This window comes from Saccopteryx bilineata, chromosome 4, assembly GCF_036850765.1.
Source record: "Saccopteryx bilineata isolate mSacBil1 chromosome 4, mSacBil1_pri_phased_curated, whole genome shotgun sequence".
In the NCBI taxonomy this organism is placed as follows: Eukaryota; Metazoa; Chordata; class Mammalia; order Chiroptera; family Emballonuridae; genus Saccopteryx; species Saccopteryx bilineata.
Window position 1 is genome coordinate 12,955,334 of NC_089493.1, and position 18,683 is coordinate 12,974,016.

General features: G+C 40.1%; 1 protein-coding gene across 1 annotated transcript in view; it reads left to right on the plus strand.

The window, feature by feature from the left end:
• Window positions 1–18,683, plus strand: part of RPS6KA5 (ribosomal protein S6 kinase A5) — a 134,997-nt gene that overhangs the window by 18,631 nt on the left and 97,683 nt on the right. Inside the window, exon 2 of the mRNA XM_066276052.1 lies at window positions 12,606–12,677. Within this exon, the coding sequence (XP_066132149.1) occupies window positions 12,606–12,677 (72 nt within the window). The remainder of the gene's footprint in view (window positions 1–12,605; window positions 12,678–18,683) is intronic.

An 18,683-nucleotide genomic window follows, 5' to 3' on the forward strand; every position in this document is an offset into this window, starting at 1 on the left:
AGAAACCAAATTGGCACTATTAGCAGCATGTTGTCTGACAAATAGAAAAAGGAAAGGCTGTTGATCCAGTACTTTCTCACAATAGAATTAAGTATAGAGGTAAAAGTATAGAGGTAAAAGGATTGCAGTGGGAAAATGAGGTTATGACTTAGGAACAAAATGCTGCTGTATTTTTTTTTTTACATCAAATTGAAATCTCCTTGGGAATGTTACTTTGGACCATTTGAAACTATTTCACTGCTTGCATGGAAGGTACACTTTAAAATATATCAACAAATACCAAAATAATTTTGCTTTGCTGTAATGGTTCAAGTTTTTATCATTTATATTATCTAATTTTTTGCTTGCCAAAACACTGAAGCATCACTTCTACTGCAAATGAAGGTCTCCTTCACTTAGTAAGGAACGCGTGCTGAGTGTAAATAGTGCAGTTCTGTTCTTTGTCTACCTGGATTTAAGTTCGAAGCCCGAGTGTCTGTAAGCTGTCAGATAATTTATAAACTAACACTAAGGTACTTGCCTTTGAAAGTAAGTCTTATAAAAACTTCTATGTAGTCCTTTTGATGTGATGTATTATTCCCTAATTTACCTTTTTCTTCACATTTTTGTGTATATTAACTTCAGTCATATGGCATGGCGTGGAAATGAAGTATTCTAGTTGACTGTTCTTTTTCTGTTTACTTTTTGTTGAATTTATTGGGGTGACATTGGTTAATAAAATTATACAGGTTTCAGGTGCACAATCCTACAATACATCATCCGTCTATTGCATTGTGTGCTCTTCACCCCGAGTGAAGTCTCCCTCCATCACCATCTACCCCCCCTGTCCTGCTCCAGCTCCCCACCCCCTGCCCCTTCTGTACCCCCTACACTGTTGTCTGAGCCTACTTATTTTCTTTTTTAGTATTTATTTTATTATTATTTTTGTTTGTTTTCTTTTTCTTTGCTTGATCCCGTCACGTTTCTCACTCACCTCCCGACCCCGTCCCCCTCTGAGTCGTTGATTGTTCATTTAAAGCTTTGTTTCATAATAATTGTGACTTTTCTAATAATCTGACTACAGTAAAATTCTTTATTGTCCTTCGGCCATCTTCATTTAGAAATCCCACAGACATTTCATGTACTTATTTTTAATTCATAAAGTTTATGTTCACCAAATCTAGGTATAAACACAGCTGCATGTTAATGACATGCTAGTCAGTCATATGCTCCCTCATAGCAAGGACAGAAGAACTTGTAACATTTCAGAATAATGAAGTAAGTCATCTTTTTATAAAATTAAATAACAATTTGCTTAGGTGCTATAGTGTTAAGACCTATCAGAAATGTGTGCATTTTGAAAAATAAGTGTAAGAAGCTTTATGTTGCAATTTAGAAGCATGTGACTTTTCTAAAAAGTAAGCATTAACTTTGATAAGTAAATAGATTTGTATGCAAAACAATAACCAAATAAACATTAAGAAAATCCTTATTGAATCTGAACATATCTTCTTTATAATATTACTGTTTAAAAATTTTTTTGGATTTTTACTTTATAGCCTTTTTTTATATTGAGGTATTATTTACATGAGAAAAATTCACTCTTTTTTGGCATACAGGTTCACCTTGTGACAAATGAATATAGTTCATGTGAAACTTTTTGAAAATTGATCCTGTCTTATACTGAGTACTTTCTGATCTCATGGTCACTTAAGGATCATTTTAAACTTGAAAGATGGCATGATAGCTATTTAGAATTTAATAATTTTAATAATTCCTAATGTTTTCATTTTGCTCTTAGTAGTATTCATGAATAACATATCGGGCACTTTACTTTTTCTCTCTTTCCCTGTACCTTAGTTTGTTGTTTCGGGCCTCGACTATTGCATCAACCTGTGCATTGGCTTTGCTGTCTTCTGTGTGAATTCTTGCTAATTCACCTTCCACACTGCTGCTCATGGTCTTTCTAATGTACAGAACTGATTATCTTAATCCTCTGCCTGAAATCTTCCGTTGGCTCCTATTCCCTTTAGAACGACATGGAAACTCTTTCAGGTCTCACGCAGTCTTTATGCACTGGTCCCTGCTGTGTCCTGCTGGGCCTCTTCCCCTCCATTGCCTGCTTGCCTGCCTGCACTGCGGGCAGGTCCTAGACAGGCTCTGATCTGTCTTCTCGGGGCTTCTCTGTGTTTCCTTCTGATGGGCAGGCTTTTTCTTCTGCCCTGCTGTCCGTCAGCACCTGACTTCTCCAAACCTCCAGCTGTGGTGAGATGTCTCTTCTGCCTCCTGGTCTCTCTGTCCCTTATACCTGTCTACTAGTGCTTGTACATGGGGCTTTCTCACTTGCCTGAGCGCCCCCTCTGCACCCTGCACTGCTTGGCATCATGGGTGTGTCTGCTTCAGTCTCGCCTGTGCTTTGCACAATATCAGACAGGAGTCAGCATTCAGAGTGCTTGTTCAATTAGTAGACTATGTAGTTATATGTAGAGAATGATGATTATGTAAAACCTACATAATAGGTAGGGGGAAGACAATGTATTCTTACCGCAGTGGGCACCAGAATTCCTATTATGGAGGGAACTGCCCTGGGGACATTGCCTCTATCAGGTTCACTTAGGGATATGAGAATGGACGGTAGCAGCAGCTGAGAGGTCGGAAAAGGAGGAAGCGGCTTGGCAGGAAACAGGAAGGTTTTGTTGGTTCGTTTCTAACAGAGAAGGGGAGAGAGACAAGGAGAAAAGTCAGAAAAATGATGGGAGGCCAGGAGCTAGGTGAGATAATAACCCCCTCTCTGGAGGATGGAAGATGGAGAGAAATTAAGAAGGATTCTACGTTGAATTCCCTTCTCTTCAGATTAGAAAAGATCCGGGGGGGTGGGGCTTGGGCTCTGTGGGCTTTGAGTCCATTTAGTAGATTATAAGGAACTGGCAAACCCCAGCTAATACCTAGGATAACATGCAGAAGAAAAGACTGGAAATAAACACACAGAACGAGGGTAGCTAGTATTAGGATGGTGGCGTTGTGGTCGCCCCCACCCCTGAGACTTTCTCTGTCCTAAGTCACAGGAAAAGTTTTAAACAGAGAAAAGTGCCCATAATATCATGATGTGCTATTTTTCACACCAGGACTTGGAAATTAGAGGTTCATGTTTTCTTAAATATTGACGGTACTGGAAAGGGGAAGGTGAAACTAATTACTGAAGAATAAGGAATTTGGGCCAATACTGAAACTCCTTTCTTTACCAAAAACAGGAACTTTTTGATTAACTTGTTAGGCTTTGTTTTTCCTCCCCCTTTGTTTTTTTAAGTCAATGAGCAAGTGTCTCAAAGAGAAAGAAAAAGTTCCTGAAAATTGGACAAGGTTTTGTGTAGCGAGTTTAAGTTTTAGTAGTTGTTCTATAGAGCCTAGGTTTATAATCAGTTATGGCTTAATTATTTCAGTTTCAGCAGCAGCAGCTGTTAAGTTTCTCTTCCTATTGCTTTCACAACTAAATCTCACAATGTTACTTTTTAAATAATTGTTCTCCTTTTCTTCTGAAATGAAGAAAAGGTCAGGAAACAAATGACATATAATAACATGTTCCTTGATAGTGGCAAATTGGTTTTAAACGCTGGATCATCGTGTTGTTGGTGTTCTCTTTGTGCTCTGATTTCATGCTTATCGCTATAGTTATCACAAAAGACTGATGTGTAAACACAAGTGACACTATCCCAGTTTACAGTGGGAATACAGGTAAGTATTGCGAAACATTTGTGTTTGCTTAATTAGTGTGTTTTTCCTTTTTGGTAAAAGTATCAAGGTAAATTGAGTTGCTTGGTGAGCGTAGAATTAGGAAGAAGGAAGTTGGTTGTGTACTCTTAATAGGTAAGACATAAAGTCGCAGGAGTAGGGTCCAGCCGTCTCCTGCATGGGTGTTCCTTCCTGGGGGACCTGTTATCTGAAACTACTGATTTCTGATTAGGTTGTCCCTGGAAAATGCTAGAGACCCATTGCTCAATTATTTTTTGTTTTTAATTTTGTTCGGTCTGTCTTTTGATTACCTATTCTATTTGTTTTTGTTTTTTGTATTTTTCTGAAGTTAGAAGCAAGGAGGCAGAGAGACAGACTCCCGCATGCTCCCGACCGGAATCTACCTGGCATGCCCACCAGGAGGCAATGCTCTGCTCATCTAGGGTGTTGCTCCGCTGTGGTCAGAACCATTCTAGTACCTGAGGTAGAGGCCATAGAGCCGTCCTCAGCGCCCGGGCCATCTTTGCTCCAATGGAGCCTTGGCTGCAGGAGTGGAAGAGAGAGACAGAAAGGAAGGAGAAGGGGGAGGGGTGGAGAAGCAGATGGGCGCTTCTCCTGTGTGCCCTGACTGGGAATTGAACCCAGGACTTCCACACGCCGGGCCGACACTCTACCGCTGAGCCAACCAGCCAGGGCCTGAATGACTATTCTTTAAGTACTTAAGTTCTTTCTATGAAGATGGTTTAAATCTTTCTACACTGCTTACAATGATTTTTATTTTGGAGACTTGCGTGGACCTCATTTCATAATCTGTTGTGCATTTTAGCCTAGCTGGTGTCTGAGGTATCTGCCTCTTGTGTCAACGCACTGCCTCTCTGGCGGGAGGGCTTTGTGTCCACTGGAAAGGCTATAAGCCTTTTTTCCATCCCTACCAAATCTCGATCCTTCTCTCCGTCCTTCAGTGCTTCTCTAACCCTCTCTGTTCTGGATCCCATCCTTTATCACCTCATGGAGGATCTGCTCCGCAGGAAGCCCCTCCCCCTCCACTTTTCCCAGCCTTCCTCATTTTGCCTTTGTTCATCTGCCTTCTAAGGTGGAAAAATGTTTCATATGATCTTTCCCCATTTCCCTCTTCGATATCCCATTCATTGAACAGAACTGTCTCGATTCATTGGTTTTAAGGATGTTGTTTTGTTTTCCCATCCCTATCCTTACACCTTGCCCTCCCTGCCTGGACTTGAGGATACTGTAACTTAGGAACCGCCTGATGGAAGAAGTCCATCGGGCAGGTATTGGTTGAGGTATGTCGGGCGGGATGGAGAATGAGGACTTCCAAGCCTCACAGGGAGCACCAGCATCCTAGCACCTCTATGTGGGCACCAACCTCAAGCTCTCTGAACTGTGGTTTAGGGTTTTATGGAGGGTGATATTATGTAGGCATAATTGATTAAATCTTTGACCATTGTTGATTACCTTAATCTCTAGCCCACCCACCCCTCCCAAAAGGAGAAAGGGGAGGCTGGGGCTGAAAGTCCTAGGTTGTTTTTTTTTTTTTTAGCAACCAGCCCCCCACCCTGAAGCTATCTAGGGGCTGGGTTCCCAGTCACCAGTCATCCTGTTAGGTAGACACACCTCCCACTCTGCCGGTTCCCGAGCTCCTGGGAGCTCTGCGCCAGGAACTGGGAACAAAGACCAAACATGTATGTCTAGTTGTACCACAGTTTGACTTCATTGATAATCAGTTTTCTATCAGACATTCTTTTCTAGATTTTCTAACCATGTCTCTGGCTGTATTTCTTCTTGCATCCCAACCCTGATCTTTACTAAGACTCACCCTCCTTTTCGGGGGGTCTCTGGAAGGGCTTTTTTCTGCATGTCTAGCCATTGCCCATCTCTTAATAACCTTGTGCATTTTAGGAGAGGAAAAATAATTTTTATTCTCTACCTTTGTAAGTTCTCAATCGGGATCTCTGTAACAAAAGACAATAACAAGAGAAAACTATACAAATTTAATATTAATTTTGTGTGACTCGGGAGCCTTTGTAAGGAAATGACTCAAAGAAACCTTTAAGCCTGAGCATGCTCACATGAGGTTCGCTGAAGAGTGAAAAGGGGCGTGATAGGACAAAGGGTATGAGGAAGTGCAGTGAACTGAGGGACCCTTGGGGCGGCCTGTTTGTTCAGACTCCTCTCTGTGTCCTTTGTCTTCAGAGATAAGGATGCTCTTTTCCTCTGGGGAGCAGGAGGGCACCTCTCACGAGAAGGTGGAAGCCCTGCTTCGGAGGAAGGTCAGAGAGTCCTTCCTGCACTTGCTGTTACTCACAGCCCCGGAGCTTACAATCCTCAGTGTGCCACGGCTCTGTAATTTGGGGGGGGCATGTCCTGAGTCCTGTCAGAATTCCGTCTCTTCTCTGCAGACCTTTAGTTCCTTGTCTAGAACGGCCCGCATGGCGCTCCTTTTAGGATGTCCTGCCATTACTTCAAAATCAGGGCTAAACCCACAACTTCCCCTTTCAACCTTCCCTTCCAACTTCCTCTTCCAACAAGATTCTGTCGGGTGTTTCTCCTCAGACCTGACCCTCTTGGTTACTGCAGTCACCTCAGCATCTTTTAGCCTCAGTCTCTCCCTGCTGCTGTGCACGTGCTGCATCACTGCCGGAGTCTTATGTCTAAGACCTGACTTTCAGCTTGTCGCAAAGCACCATTACTTAGGGATTCAATTAAAACAAATTAATCTGGCATTCCAGATTCTGAGTCAGCAAGTTTCATGTACTTATTTGACGTTATATTTTTACTGTTTTCCCCACATAAACCAATAATAGCTCCTCTCATTATTCTCCGCTAGGAAAATACTTATTCCTACCTAGGCCTTTGCTCTAACTGTTTTTCTAGCTCAGAATTCTCTAGCTGATGTCTCATTTTTGCCATTTCAAATCCTGTCCTTAACTAAAGGCCTAACACCTATTCAGGTGTTACTAGGCATTCCCTATATATGTGAAATGAGTGAATGAGGGCCTGTATTCCCAATGAGCGTTGCTAACTAGCTTCGCATGATAATAAAACTCCCCTTGGTGTTCACAGACACCATTATCCTTTCTATTAAATTACGTTTCTCATAGCTTATTGCAAGTTTAACAAGTGATTAATTTATTGGATAAAATCTGGTATGTGAGTGCCTTAGTCAAATACTAGAAACCTTACTTGAAATGGCTTCAAAAGCATTCTTGTCTTTATTTGTATTTTAAGTATAAAAAGCTTTTAGATTAAGCCTTTTATCGTTAGCACATGTGAATCATTGGATCTAATCATGCGTTTTACCTGATTTTCCTCCATAAGAGTGGGAAGTTCCAAGTTAAATATCTCACAATTAAAAAAAAAAAAGATCTGGCCTGACCTGTGGTGGCGCAGTGGATAGATAAAGCGTCGACCTGGAAATGCTGAGGTCGCCAGTTCGAAACCCTGGGCTTGCCTGGTCAAGGCACATATGGGAGTTGATGCTTCCAGCTCCTCCTCCCCTTCTCTCTCTCTGTCTCTCTCCTCTCTAAAATGAATAAATAAAATTAAAAAAAAGATCATAGATAATATGCCTTATGAATTACATTTACTAATAGAATTGCCTAGAAAGTTCAGTGAGAAGCCATTTTTCAATCACAGATTTATGTCTAAGATCCTGGAAGAATATGCCAAGGATTCTGAGTCTACTTTAGGCCTATTATCTATTTTTTTCAAACCCTTGCACATACATTATTTTATAATAAATAATACAAACAACAAAGCTTTTTAAATTTGAGAGAAAAGACAATTATCTATTAGTCTAAATTTATTATTTAAAAAATTATATCAGTCAGCCTGACCAGGTGGTGGCACAATGGATAAAGTGTCAGCCTGGGACGCAGAGGACCAAGGTTCAAAACCCTGAGGTCACTGGTTTGAAGCCCAAGGTCACTGGCTTGAGCAAGAGGTCATTGGTTCTGCCGGAGCCCCCCCCCCCATCAAGGCACATATGAGAAAATCAGCGAATAACTAAGGTGCTGCAATGAAGAATTGATGCTTCTCATCTCTCTCCCCTCTTGTCTGTCTGTCCCTATCTGTCCCTTTCTCTGTCTCTGTCTCGCTAAAAAACAAAGTTCTATCAGTCATATTTTTCCACATCACAGATACCCATGTTAATTCTGTACAAGGAGTCGCAGGATCTAGTGATAAGTGTGAGGAACCAAGTATTGATATTCATTGCTAATACAAGATGTTTTCTGTAACTACTGTTGATAATCCAGACTTTCCTAAAGGGAATCATTTAAATATTGAAATTTGTTTGAGTTTGACAAAGATATTTTTTTAAAAAATCCATTGACTTCTCATAAAGGACTTAAATTTAGTCATAAAAGTGATTTCCTAACCAGAAAGTATGCATTATAATGAGTAACACTAATCAAGAAGTAAAGGATTTTCAATGGTATAGTTCCTTATATTTTAATAAGAAAAACATTGGTTAAAATTGCTTTGTGAAAGCATTTCAACTGTTCACATCTATCTTTTCTCAATGAATAAACTTAGTAATACATTACTGTGAAACAACTATACATGCTCTTGAGGAGAGGATCTTTAAACATTAACAGCAAGAGAAAGGCTTAAAGTTGACCATTTTAGAAATACTTGTTTTAGTCTAAGTGTACTAATATTTAACATTCATGTGCTGTGGGCTTCAAAATAGCTGTCAGATATAAACCACTGATGTGGTCATACTATTATGTACCAACTAAATAGCTCTAGTCTAAGTTTTTAAAGTTTCTTGCTATTCTTTGTTATTTTATGTATTTGTGAAGAGTTTTCATGGGGCTGAGGGTGTAATTTTGGTGCCTTTAAGCTATTATGGTCAGAAATTGAGAAACACCCAACTCTGCCCAGCCAGTCTACCCTTATCCCTCAGGAGTCACAAGGGGACTGTCTGCAAAGAGCAGTAGCCAGTGGGACACAGAGTACCTACCACACTAATGAGAGTTGTGCCAACTTCCAGCAGCCAGTTAATCCAGGTGGCACTGGTGGCTGTAGTTTAGGCCTAAGCCATAAGTGAGGACTCTTACTTCCCTTCCAGCCCCATCTAATTATAATCTTGGGACTAGCATGTTGAGGTGTCTGAGTTAGAATGTTAGAGGGGAAAACAAACTAGTGAGTGAACATTAAGTCCTCAAAGAACCCCTGAATCTGCTTAGTTAACTACTATCTATAGTGGAGAAGTGCAGGAGAAGAGCCATATGGCCTCAGAGGGTTGGGCCAGGCCAGGCAAGAAGTTTGAGGCAAAAAAAACCCCACACAAAAAAATCTTGTGTGGATTCCGTCTACTACTAACTGTGCCCAGTCAGAATTTTGGACTCTTAACTACTTAGATTAGTAACCTGTCTTACTTTGGGAGAACTAGACAGGGGAATGGGCAGAGGCATTCCTGGCGCAAGAAAAGGAGCTTCTACCACCACAGTGGAGTACATTCACTTTCATGTATGAAGAAAGGCAGTGGGCAGTCCTGTCTCAATACAGCACAGGCCTATTTCGGGAACAATCTGGTCCCAGTTATGCAGGTAGCTACACACCGTATGATCAAAATATTATTTTGGATTTTACTAAGACATGTAATGACTCAGAAATGCAGAAGATTTCTGTGATTGGCTGATGTTTATTTCACCTCGAGTGTGAAATAAACTATGTAAATATTTTAAGCCTTGTTCTAATAAATATTATTATTGTTGCTGGGAGGTTTGAGCTCTTGATCTTAGGTTAACAGTTTATTTAAGAGAAATGCAGTTTATTTTTAGATTTTCATGCTTAAAGGCTTCTAATTACAATGACAAATAATAGCGTAGAAATGAGAACCATTTGGACGCTTAGACTGACATGCTTGATTGTGGGTTTGTCATTGCTTAGGATTCTATGTAATGTCATATTAAATATTTCCATTTATGTGTTTTGTCTTTAACACAATGAAAAAATATTTATAATAAATATTCCCCCCACGCCTAAATATGATAGAACTGCCTATTGACTTGCTCCCATTGTGTGTGAGCACTTCCTTTGCCTAACACCCTGGTCGGCAAACCGTGGCTCGCGAGCCACATGCGGCTCTTCCACAAAATACCACATGCAGGTGCTACCTCGATAAGGAATGTACCTACCTACAGTGTGTCTGTAAAGTCATCAGTCACAGGAAAGCAACAAAAGATGATAGAAATGTGAAATCTGCACCAAATAAAAGGAAAACTCTCCCAGTTTCATACCTATTCAGTGCAGTTCGATGTGGGCTCATGCACAGATTTTTTAGGGCTCCTTAGGTAGCTATCTCGTATAGCCTCTACAGACTCATCACTGACTGATGGCCTACCAGAACGGGGTTTCTCCACCAAACTGCCGGTTTCCTACCAAGTAATGTTATTCCTATGTGGTGGCGCTTCATTATAAACGCACCAATATTCACGTTGCACTTTGGTCACGGATTTGAATTTAGCGAGCCACAGAACACACTGAACTTTCCTCTGTACCGTCCACATCTCGACTGGCATGGCCGTGGGCTGCTCCGCTGTATACACGGTGTTCCGTCATCATCTGCGCATTCGCACATGCTGCCACATCATCCTACAGAAACTGGGAGGGTTTTCCTTTTATTTGGTGCAGATTTCACATTTCTGTAGTCTTTGGTTGCTTTCCTATGACCGGTCAAAAGTGCACTGACTTTATGGACACACTGTATATAGTTTAAGTTTAAAAAATTTGGCTCTCAAAAGAAATTTCAATCATACTGTTGATATTTGGCTCTGTTGACTAATGAGTTTGCCGACCACTGGCCTAACAGATGTAATGTAAAAGATCAAATGATATGATATCAAGTTCAAGATCTCTGAGATGGGACTATATCATATACCTTTTTACTTTTGTTTTACTCTTTGAAGTTAACTTGCATTAGTTGAAGTTAAAGTAGAAACTACTATTGTTGATGGTAGGAAGACTTTTGCTACTTATTAATGTCAGAATAGGACCCCAACCAGAGAACTTCTTTGCAAAGAAACAACTATAAAACCTGGAGTTAATACAAAAAGCAGCAATTTAAGGCACTCAAGAGCAAACAGAAACAGATAGGCTCTGGTGGGGAGGATACAGTTGGAGGAAGGGAGCTATAAGAAATAACTTGGGGCCTGACCGGGCGGTGGCACAGTGGATGGAGTGTTGGACTGGGACCCGGAGGACCCAGGTCGAGATCCCGAGGTCGCCAGCTTGAGCGCAGGCTCATCTAGTTTGAGCAAGGCTCACCAGCTTGGACCCAAGGTCACTGGCTTGAGCAAGAAATCACTTGGTCTGCTGTAGCCCCCGGTCAAGGCACATATGAGAAAACAATCAATGAACAACTAAGGTGCCGCAACAAAGAATTGATGCTTCTCATCTCTCTCCTTTCCTGTCTGTCCCTATCTGTTCCTCTGTCTGACTGTCACAAAAAAACAAAAACAACCCCAAAAAATTGGGCTTTTCTCTGTCTATAGCTTCAGGCTAAGTACAGCCCACATACTCTGGGGACTCTGGTGGAAAAACAACAGTCTCTCTGGTCAGAGAAACTGGAAGACTGAACCCAGTTAACCTTGACCACTGAAGACAGTGGAGGAATCCCAGGAGAAGAGCGAGAGAAGGAAGGGTCCTCAGATTTTGTGTACACACATCTGTGAGTGACCTCTGAACTAAGCAGGAATACAGCAGACTCGGAGTGGCCCCGCTAACGACAAAAAATCTAGGCTAGAGCTGCCTCCCAAGAAACAGGAGCCAAACCGAGATATTTGCCTGCTAAAACAAACACTAAAACCAGCTCTCGTTGGAGAAAAAAAAATAATCTAGAGTTTTCACAAATGAACATTTATAAAGGTGTTCAGGTCAGAAAGACATGAAAGGAATGGTCTGCCAGTCTCAGGTAACAGCTTCGAGGACCGTGGTCAGGGTTCAGATCTCTGTACCCTACCTTACTGCAGTTAGAGCTGCGAGGTCTCCCAAGTGAGATTAAGACAGAAGACAGAACGAAGTGAAGAAGTCCATAATGACAAGCTTGATCTTTGGTACCTTACCCCAGACTGAAACCTTGCCTTGGGTGAGCTGAGCTGGACCACATGAATCTGCTTAAGATTCCCAGGTCACTTCACCCTAAGCGGATACTCCCTAAGCTTGTTCACTGGGATCTCACCATTCTTATGTAAGTAAAGGCCAGGAACAGGAACTCGAGGAGAAACTTGGGGTGAAAAGGAGTGTTTTTATAAGCCCAGGGCTGCTCTTTGCAAGCCCAGCATTGGGTTTTCCTAAGATCTGGGGCTTGAGGTATCAGGAAGGGCAGAACCTCTCCTAAGCTCTGCCTTACCTCACCAGCCAGTGGCGACAATCTGGATAGAAAAGCAATACCACACTGAATAAACTCTCAGCAGCTAAGCCAAAGACGGGAGAAGCCAAAGAGCAGACCTTGAGGAAGCCGGCGCTGACGTCCTCCTCCCTGGGAACCTCGACCACCCCCTTCCACCAAGTACAGGAGTCGCCAGTTCCCTTCTTCCTGAGCCCTGTTCAGTTTTCACTTCATATCTACACAGAAGAATCTGTGTCTATTTTCAGACTATATTGGGTTATAGTCTGTTAGTACTTTGTTTTATGTTAACCTTGGTACAAATAATATGTAGATACTACGTTCTTAAAAAAGTCTTATTGTAACATATAGCACACAGAAAATTACAGAAAACATAGCTGTTCAGTTTAACAATTAATTACAGAGTGAACACTGGCTTAACTACCTACGTCAAGAAATACAGCATTGCCGGGGTCTCAGAAGTCCCCGCGGGGCCCCTCCTGTAACTAATCCCTTTAATTATTGTTTTTTCTCTGTTTTTTAGCAAATTTGACAGGACATGCAGAGAAGGTTGGGATTGAAAATTTTGAGCTCCTGAAGGTCCTAGGAACTGGAGGTAAGTCTTGAGTTAGTTCCTTTTGGGGGAAAAAAAGTTCTTGTTATTCCTGTGACAAAGGATTGACATTCCCAGTGCAGAAATTAGGTAAAATTTAAAAAGCATAAGGAATCCAACAGGAGAACTGTCAAAGAACATGAACAATAACAACAAAAAAGAACAACAACAAAAAGAACATGAACAAATGATTCACAGAAGAAATACAAAAGGCAGAATTTGAAAGAATTAGCAAGGATTTAGAAAAATCAATCTCTTTTACCCTGCTGTTGGGAATGTAAATTAGCTCAGTGTTTACATAGGAGACAATATTTTTTTTTAAATCGCTAACATTTATAGAGAACTTGTTACTTGCCGAGTACTGTGTTAAGTGCTTTATACTGATTGACTCATTCAGTTAACTTAATTGACATTCGATGATCATTATTTTGAATAATGAAAAACTCAAGACTCTTCAGAAACCCAACAATACGAGTTGGGTTAAATGGAACATTATTATGTTCTATAATCCATAAAATTGGATTGAAAGGATCTGTACTTGCTAACATCTTTGAAAGCCCTTGTAATGTAATAAGTATAAAAAAAACCCACCAACAAACACGGAAGATAATTTACAATACACCATTTCCATAATGTAAAAAATTACGAGTCATATCTACCTGTGTCTGGGTGTAGGGAAATGTAGCTGGGTTAGACACCAGATTGCCAACCATGGTCGTCCCTGGGTGGTGGGGTTATAGATGATCTTGGTTTTCTGCTTTATACGTATCTGTGCTGCTCAGTTTTACTGCTATTGTTCTTGCTGCTTAAGAGTCAGGCCTCATGGCTGTTCAAGATCCCCACACTTAGAAGAGCCCCACATTTGGTTTAACACTCTGCGCTTGCTGTTCTGAAATTCTAAGTCAGGAACAAGGCAGCCGCGGTTGACGTTCTGCCCTGGCCGCGCTTGCATAGCTTGGTCGGGAGTGCGCCTCATGTTCCCCGCTCCCCTGCAGCGCGCATGCTCATTCATTTCCCTTCCTTCAGGTGGACGTGGGAGCGGGACTTCACCTCGCTCCACCCGTCCACTGCAGGCCGGTTGTCTCTTTCCCTGGAGGGACAGAGAGAAACCAGGGGACACTGTTTTTCTTCCCTGCTTCACACTCTCAGGGGCCAGTGTGCTTCCCGGAGCCGATGGATGGCTGCAGTCCATATGAGGGTTCTGCCCAGTCTGGGGGAAAGTCCTTTATTTTGGGCTTTCACAATCAAACCCAGCCACTGCCCTAAATACCCATGTAAGTGCTTATATATACATCTACAGATACGTTCCTATCTGTAATTTGTCTTTAGCTCACTTGGTATTGAGCCTTCATGCCTGGGGTTCAATATCCAAATAATTCTGTTATCCCTACCTTTGTTTTCTTATTTCAAAGGCAGCATCTGCTCAAAGGGGAAGGAGGGTCACAATCCTATGGTGACTCAATAGGAATAGTGCCTATGCCATCTTGTCCAAAGCTTTTTTTTAAGGTCATCTTATATTTTAGTCACAGAATCTGTTTTATGTGCATGTCTTATATTTAAATAACGTTATTGCAATAGAACTCACATACAGTATAGTTCACCCACTGAAAAGGTACACATCAGTGGTTTCAGTATATTCACAGAGTTGTACAACCATCACCACAATCAATTCTGAACATTTTCCTTACCATGGAAGAAGCCCATTAGCTATTACTTCCCAAGCCAACCCTGAACAACCACTGAACAACCCCTCACCTGCTTTCTGTACCTAATTGCCCTTTTGGGACACTTCACATAAATTGAATTGTATGATATGTCGTTTTTGTATATGGTTTCTTTCATTTAGCTTGTTTTCTAGGTTCATCATGTTGTAGCATGAATCTGTACTTTTTGTTTATGGCTTAATAATTATTCTGCTGTATGGATATAACACATTTTGTGTAGCCATTCATCAGTTGATGGACATTTGGGTTATTTCTGCCTTTCAGCTATTATAAATAATGCTGCTGCGAACATTAGTGTACAGGTTTTTGCGTGGAAATATGTTTTAATTTCTCTTGGGCATATACTTAGCAGTGAATCTCTGTTTTATATGATAATTCTGTGTTTAATTTCTTGAGGAACTACCAAGACTGTTCAAAATGGCCACACCATTTTACATTCTCAGCAGCAGTGTGAGTGTTCTGATAAATCCATATCCTTGTCAACACTTGTTATTAACTACTTTATAACTTTTTGTTATAGTCGTCCTACTGAATGTGAAGTGGCCAGGGTTAGTTTTTTAAGAATAAAATTTATTAATATTTCTTGTCTGGCTTTAAAGATAAAATCATTCAGGTCAGCTCACTCATTTTTCCATTTTCAGATATTTTACATGAAGTCATAGATATTTAAATATTTTGAATGCAAGGTTATATTTAACTTCCCTCTTACGTTTATTCTACTTTTAAGTGATTCTTTTTTTATTTTATTTTTCAACACTTAATATTATTTTGTATTAGTTTCAGGTGTTTAAGTGATTCTTGATATAAGAATGAGCTTATCTATTTTTGCTGTAGGAGAGGTGTAATTGTGAGACAGTAAGAAATCCTTGACAGAAAAACATTGCATGCTTAAATTATAATCTATATTCCTTGAGGCGATTACAGTGTCTTGTCCTATTTTTTCTACCAGAATTTATCTTTTAATTCAGTAATATGGAAAATAGGATTGGAATAAATAAAAATTTTTCAACAGCTAAGGTTTCAAAGGTAATGCCTTATACACAGCAGTCTCTAAATAAATGTTTCCTGAAGGAGTGAATAGAAGAATGAATAAATGAATACACTTATTTTACCTAGTAAGATATTTCTGTAAAACCTTTATATATTTGAAAGTGAATTGCTGGTTTTTATTTGTAATAGTCATATTCTGTTTACATTCTTTTTCACACAAAAGCTTTAGAAATGTCAGCTTTTATATAACTTCTTGAAAACATAAGCACAATTGATCAACTGAAACTATCTATTTACCTCTGCTTTTAATTAACCCAATTATTTCTGACTTTATTTTTAAAATATATGGGTAGCTAGTCTTTTAGAAAATAAGTTATAAAAATTCAGACTAAGATTAAGTTTTATTTCAGATATGATAAAGCCCAAAAACTTTTATTCAGTGTTAACAGATAACTTCTCTGTAGCAAAATAGATGTAGAATCTACAGATCTTCTCAAGCACGCTATTAAAATATGAAAATGTAATATTAATTTTTATCACTGAATTTTATAGTATGTAACAAAAGCCATGAAACTATTACGTTCCTTGATCTGACACGTTTATATTTGGTGGTATATTCCAATACATAAATAGAAATAGAAAGGCAATTTCCTTTTTCTTTTTTGTGTGACAGAGACAGAGAGAGGGACACAGACAGGCAGGGAGAGAGATGAGAGGCATCAATTCTTTATTGCAGCACCTTAGTTGTTCATTGATTACTTTCTCATATGTGCCTTGATGGGGGGGGGGACTACAACAGAGAGAGTGACCCTGTGACCCACTGGCTCAAGCCAGTGACCTTTGGGCTCAAGCCAGTGACCATGGATCATTTATGTGATCCCACACTCAAGCCAACGACCCTGTGCTCAAGCAGGTGACTTTGGGGTTTCCAACCTGAGTCCTCACTCTATCCCAGTCCGACACTCTATCCACTGCGCCACTGCCTGGTCAGGCTATTTCCTCTTTCTGCTGACAACTTTAGATACCTGTAAAATCCTTCTCATTTAAGCCCCTAATGTGCTGGGTTAAATTTCTTAAAAAAAAAAAGTCTACTCAACTGTAGATCAGCGGGCAAGAATGAGCATAATCCTTAGCGTCAAAGAAGAAAATGAGGACAGGAATCTGGAGAAGCATAACCTGAAGGCAGAGGTTGTGCTGGGAACATCTGCCGTGGACTGTGAGCTTGTTCTTTGGATTTGCTACTTTCATGGTTGGTATGGGAGACAGCGACTAAGGCTCCTGAGAGGTAGGGATGGCTGCTGCTCAGTATAAGACTAAATGAGAAAAAGAAACTCCAGCCTGCACAAGGTGGTGGAGAGGAAACTTTTCTACCTCAGCATTGCCTCTGGGTGAAGGGAATAAAAGATGAAATAAAAGCCTTCCCTGAGCATTCACTGCAGAAGCCAGTCACCATGTGGGACTGCAGCTGTATTTGTACACACTTGTGTGACCCCAAAGAACAACAACAACAAAAACTAAGAATTTAGTTTACAGTTGGACTGAGTTGGTCGTGTTCCCAGGTGCCTAGAAAAAGCAAATGTAAATCCTCTTGGGAGAAATAAACTGTTATCCAGACCTTCAAGAAGTACCAAAGAAAGTTGACCAGGCATAGTGAAAGATGTGGAAACAATAAATAGCAGAATTAGACCCACAGGGACTGTTGGGATTATTAGATGTGAGATGTGATGTATGTTTATATGGTTTTAAAATTAAAGAGAGATCTGACAGTAATATTAAGGAACAAGGCATGCTAAAGAAAAATGACCAGATGGATTTAAAAAAGAACCAATACTTCTAGAAGTGAAAAAAATAATTCAAACTATAAACTTAGTAGGTGTTTTACTAGCAACTGAGATATAGTTAAGGAGAGAATGAGCAAATTGGGAAATGAATTTGAGGAAAATATGCAGAATACAGAATGGAGATAAAAAGGATGGCATCTATTAGAGAGAGATTAAGATTACAGAGGACAGACAGAAGATATGAATTTGTCTAGTCAGAATCTCAGAAGGAGCTAACAGTATGGATCTCAGAAGGAGCTAACAGTATGGAGAGGCACTGTCCAAAGTGACAATAGCTTAGAATTCACTAGGATTGATTGAACATATCAATTTGCAGATTTAGGAAATAGAGCAAATCCCAAGCAGACAAGTATAAAGAAATTCTTATATAGCTACATCATAGAGACACTGATGAACACCAGAAACAAAGAAATATCCTAAACACAGCCAGAGAGAAGACTTATTTATGAAGGAACAGTTATTAGATTAACAAATGACCTTTTCAACAGTGACCATGAAAGCCATATGAGAGTGGAAGAATAGCTACAAAATGCCCGGAGAAAATAATTGTCAATTTATAATCATATACCCATCAAAACTGTTTTCCAGAAGTGAGAGCAAAATAGATATTTTCAGACATACAGAAGCTGAATGTGTTTGCCACCAGTAGGTCCTCACTAAAATCTGAAAGATACAGTTTTAGGGAGAAGAATAGTGATCTGAGGAGAGTTTGTGAGATGCAAAAAGAATTGGTGAGCAAAGAAAATGTTACACTATTGTCTGTGTAAAACCATGGTCATAATGTTGAAATTGTGGGGTTATAAAAAGGCAAACTGAACTATTGGACAAGAATAGCATATAATTTTGGATATGATAGGAATGAGTATTCTGAGGTAGTGTTCCTCAAGGTTTATCATGCACATGAATCTTGAATGTGTGAATTACCACACTGAAAAAAGGAATAACATCCAAATAATTTTAGAACTCTTAAAGGAATCGGTCCATAAATAAAAGTCTTCTTACTATGAAAACACTTGATCCGGTTTTAAGAATAAATTCTGTGAAACATTAAAGGCATAGATAATTTTAATCTTCTACAAACTCAGAGAACAGAAAAATTTGGATTATTTTCTTCAGTTTATTCTAGGAGGCTGGTAGGATAACCTTGATTCCAAAAACTGACAGAGTGTGAGGAGGAAAAATTATAGGTCAGTTTCATATGTGTGAAAATTTTAATATCAAATTTATAAAATTAGGCCCTGCCGGTTGGATCAGTGGTAGAATGTTGGCTCAGTACGTGGATGTCCCAGGTTCTATTCTGGGTCAGGGCACACAGGAGAGTGACTCTCTGCTTCTCATCTTTTCCCTCTCTCCCTTCTCTCTCTCTCTCTCTCTCTCTCTCTCTCTCTCTCCATCTCCTGCAACTATGGCTCAGTTGGAGCAAGTTGGCCCTGAGTACTGAGAATGGTTCCATG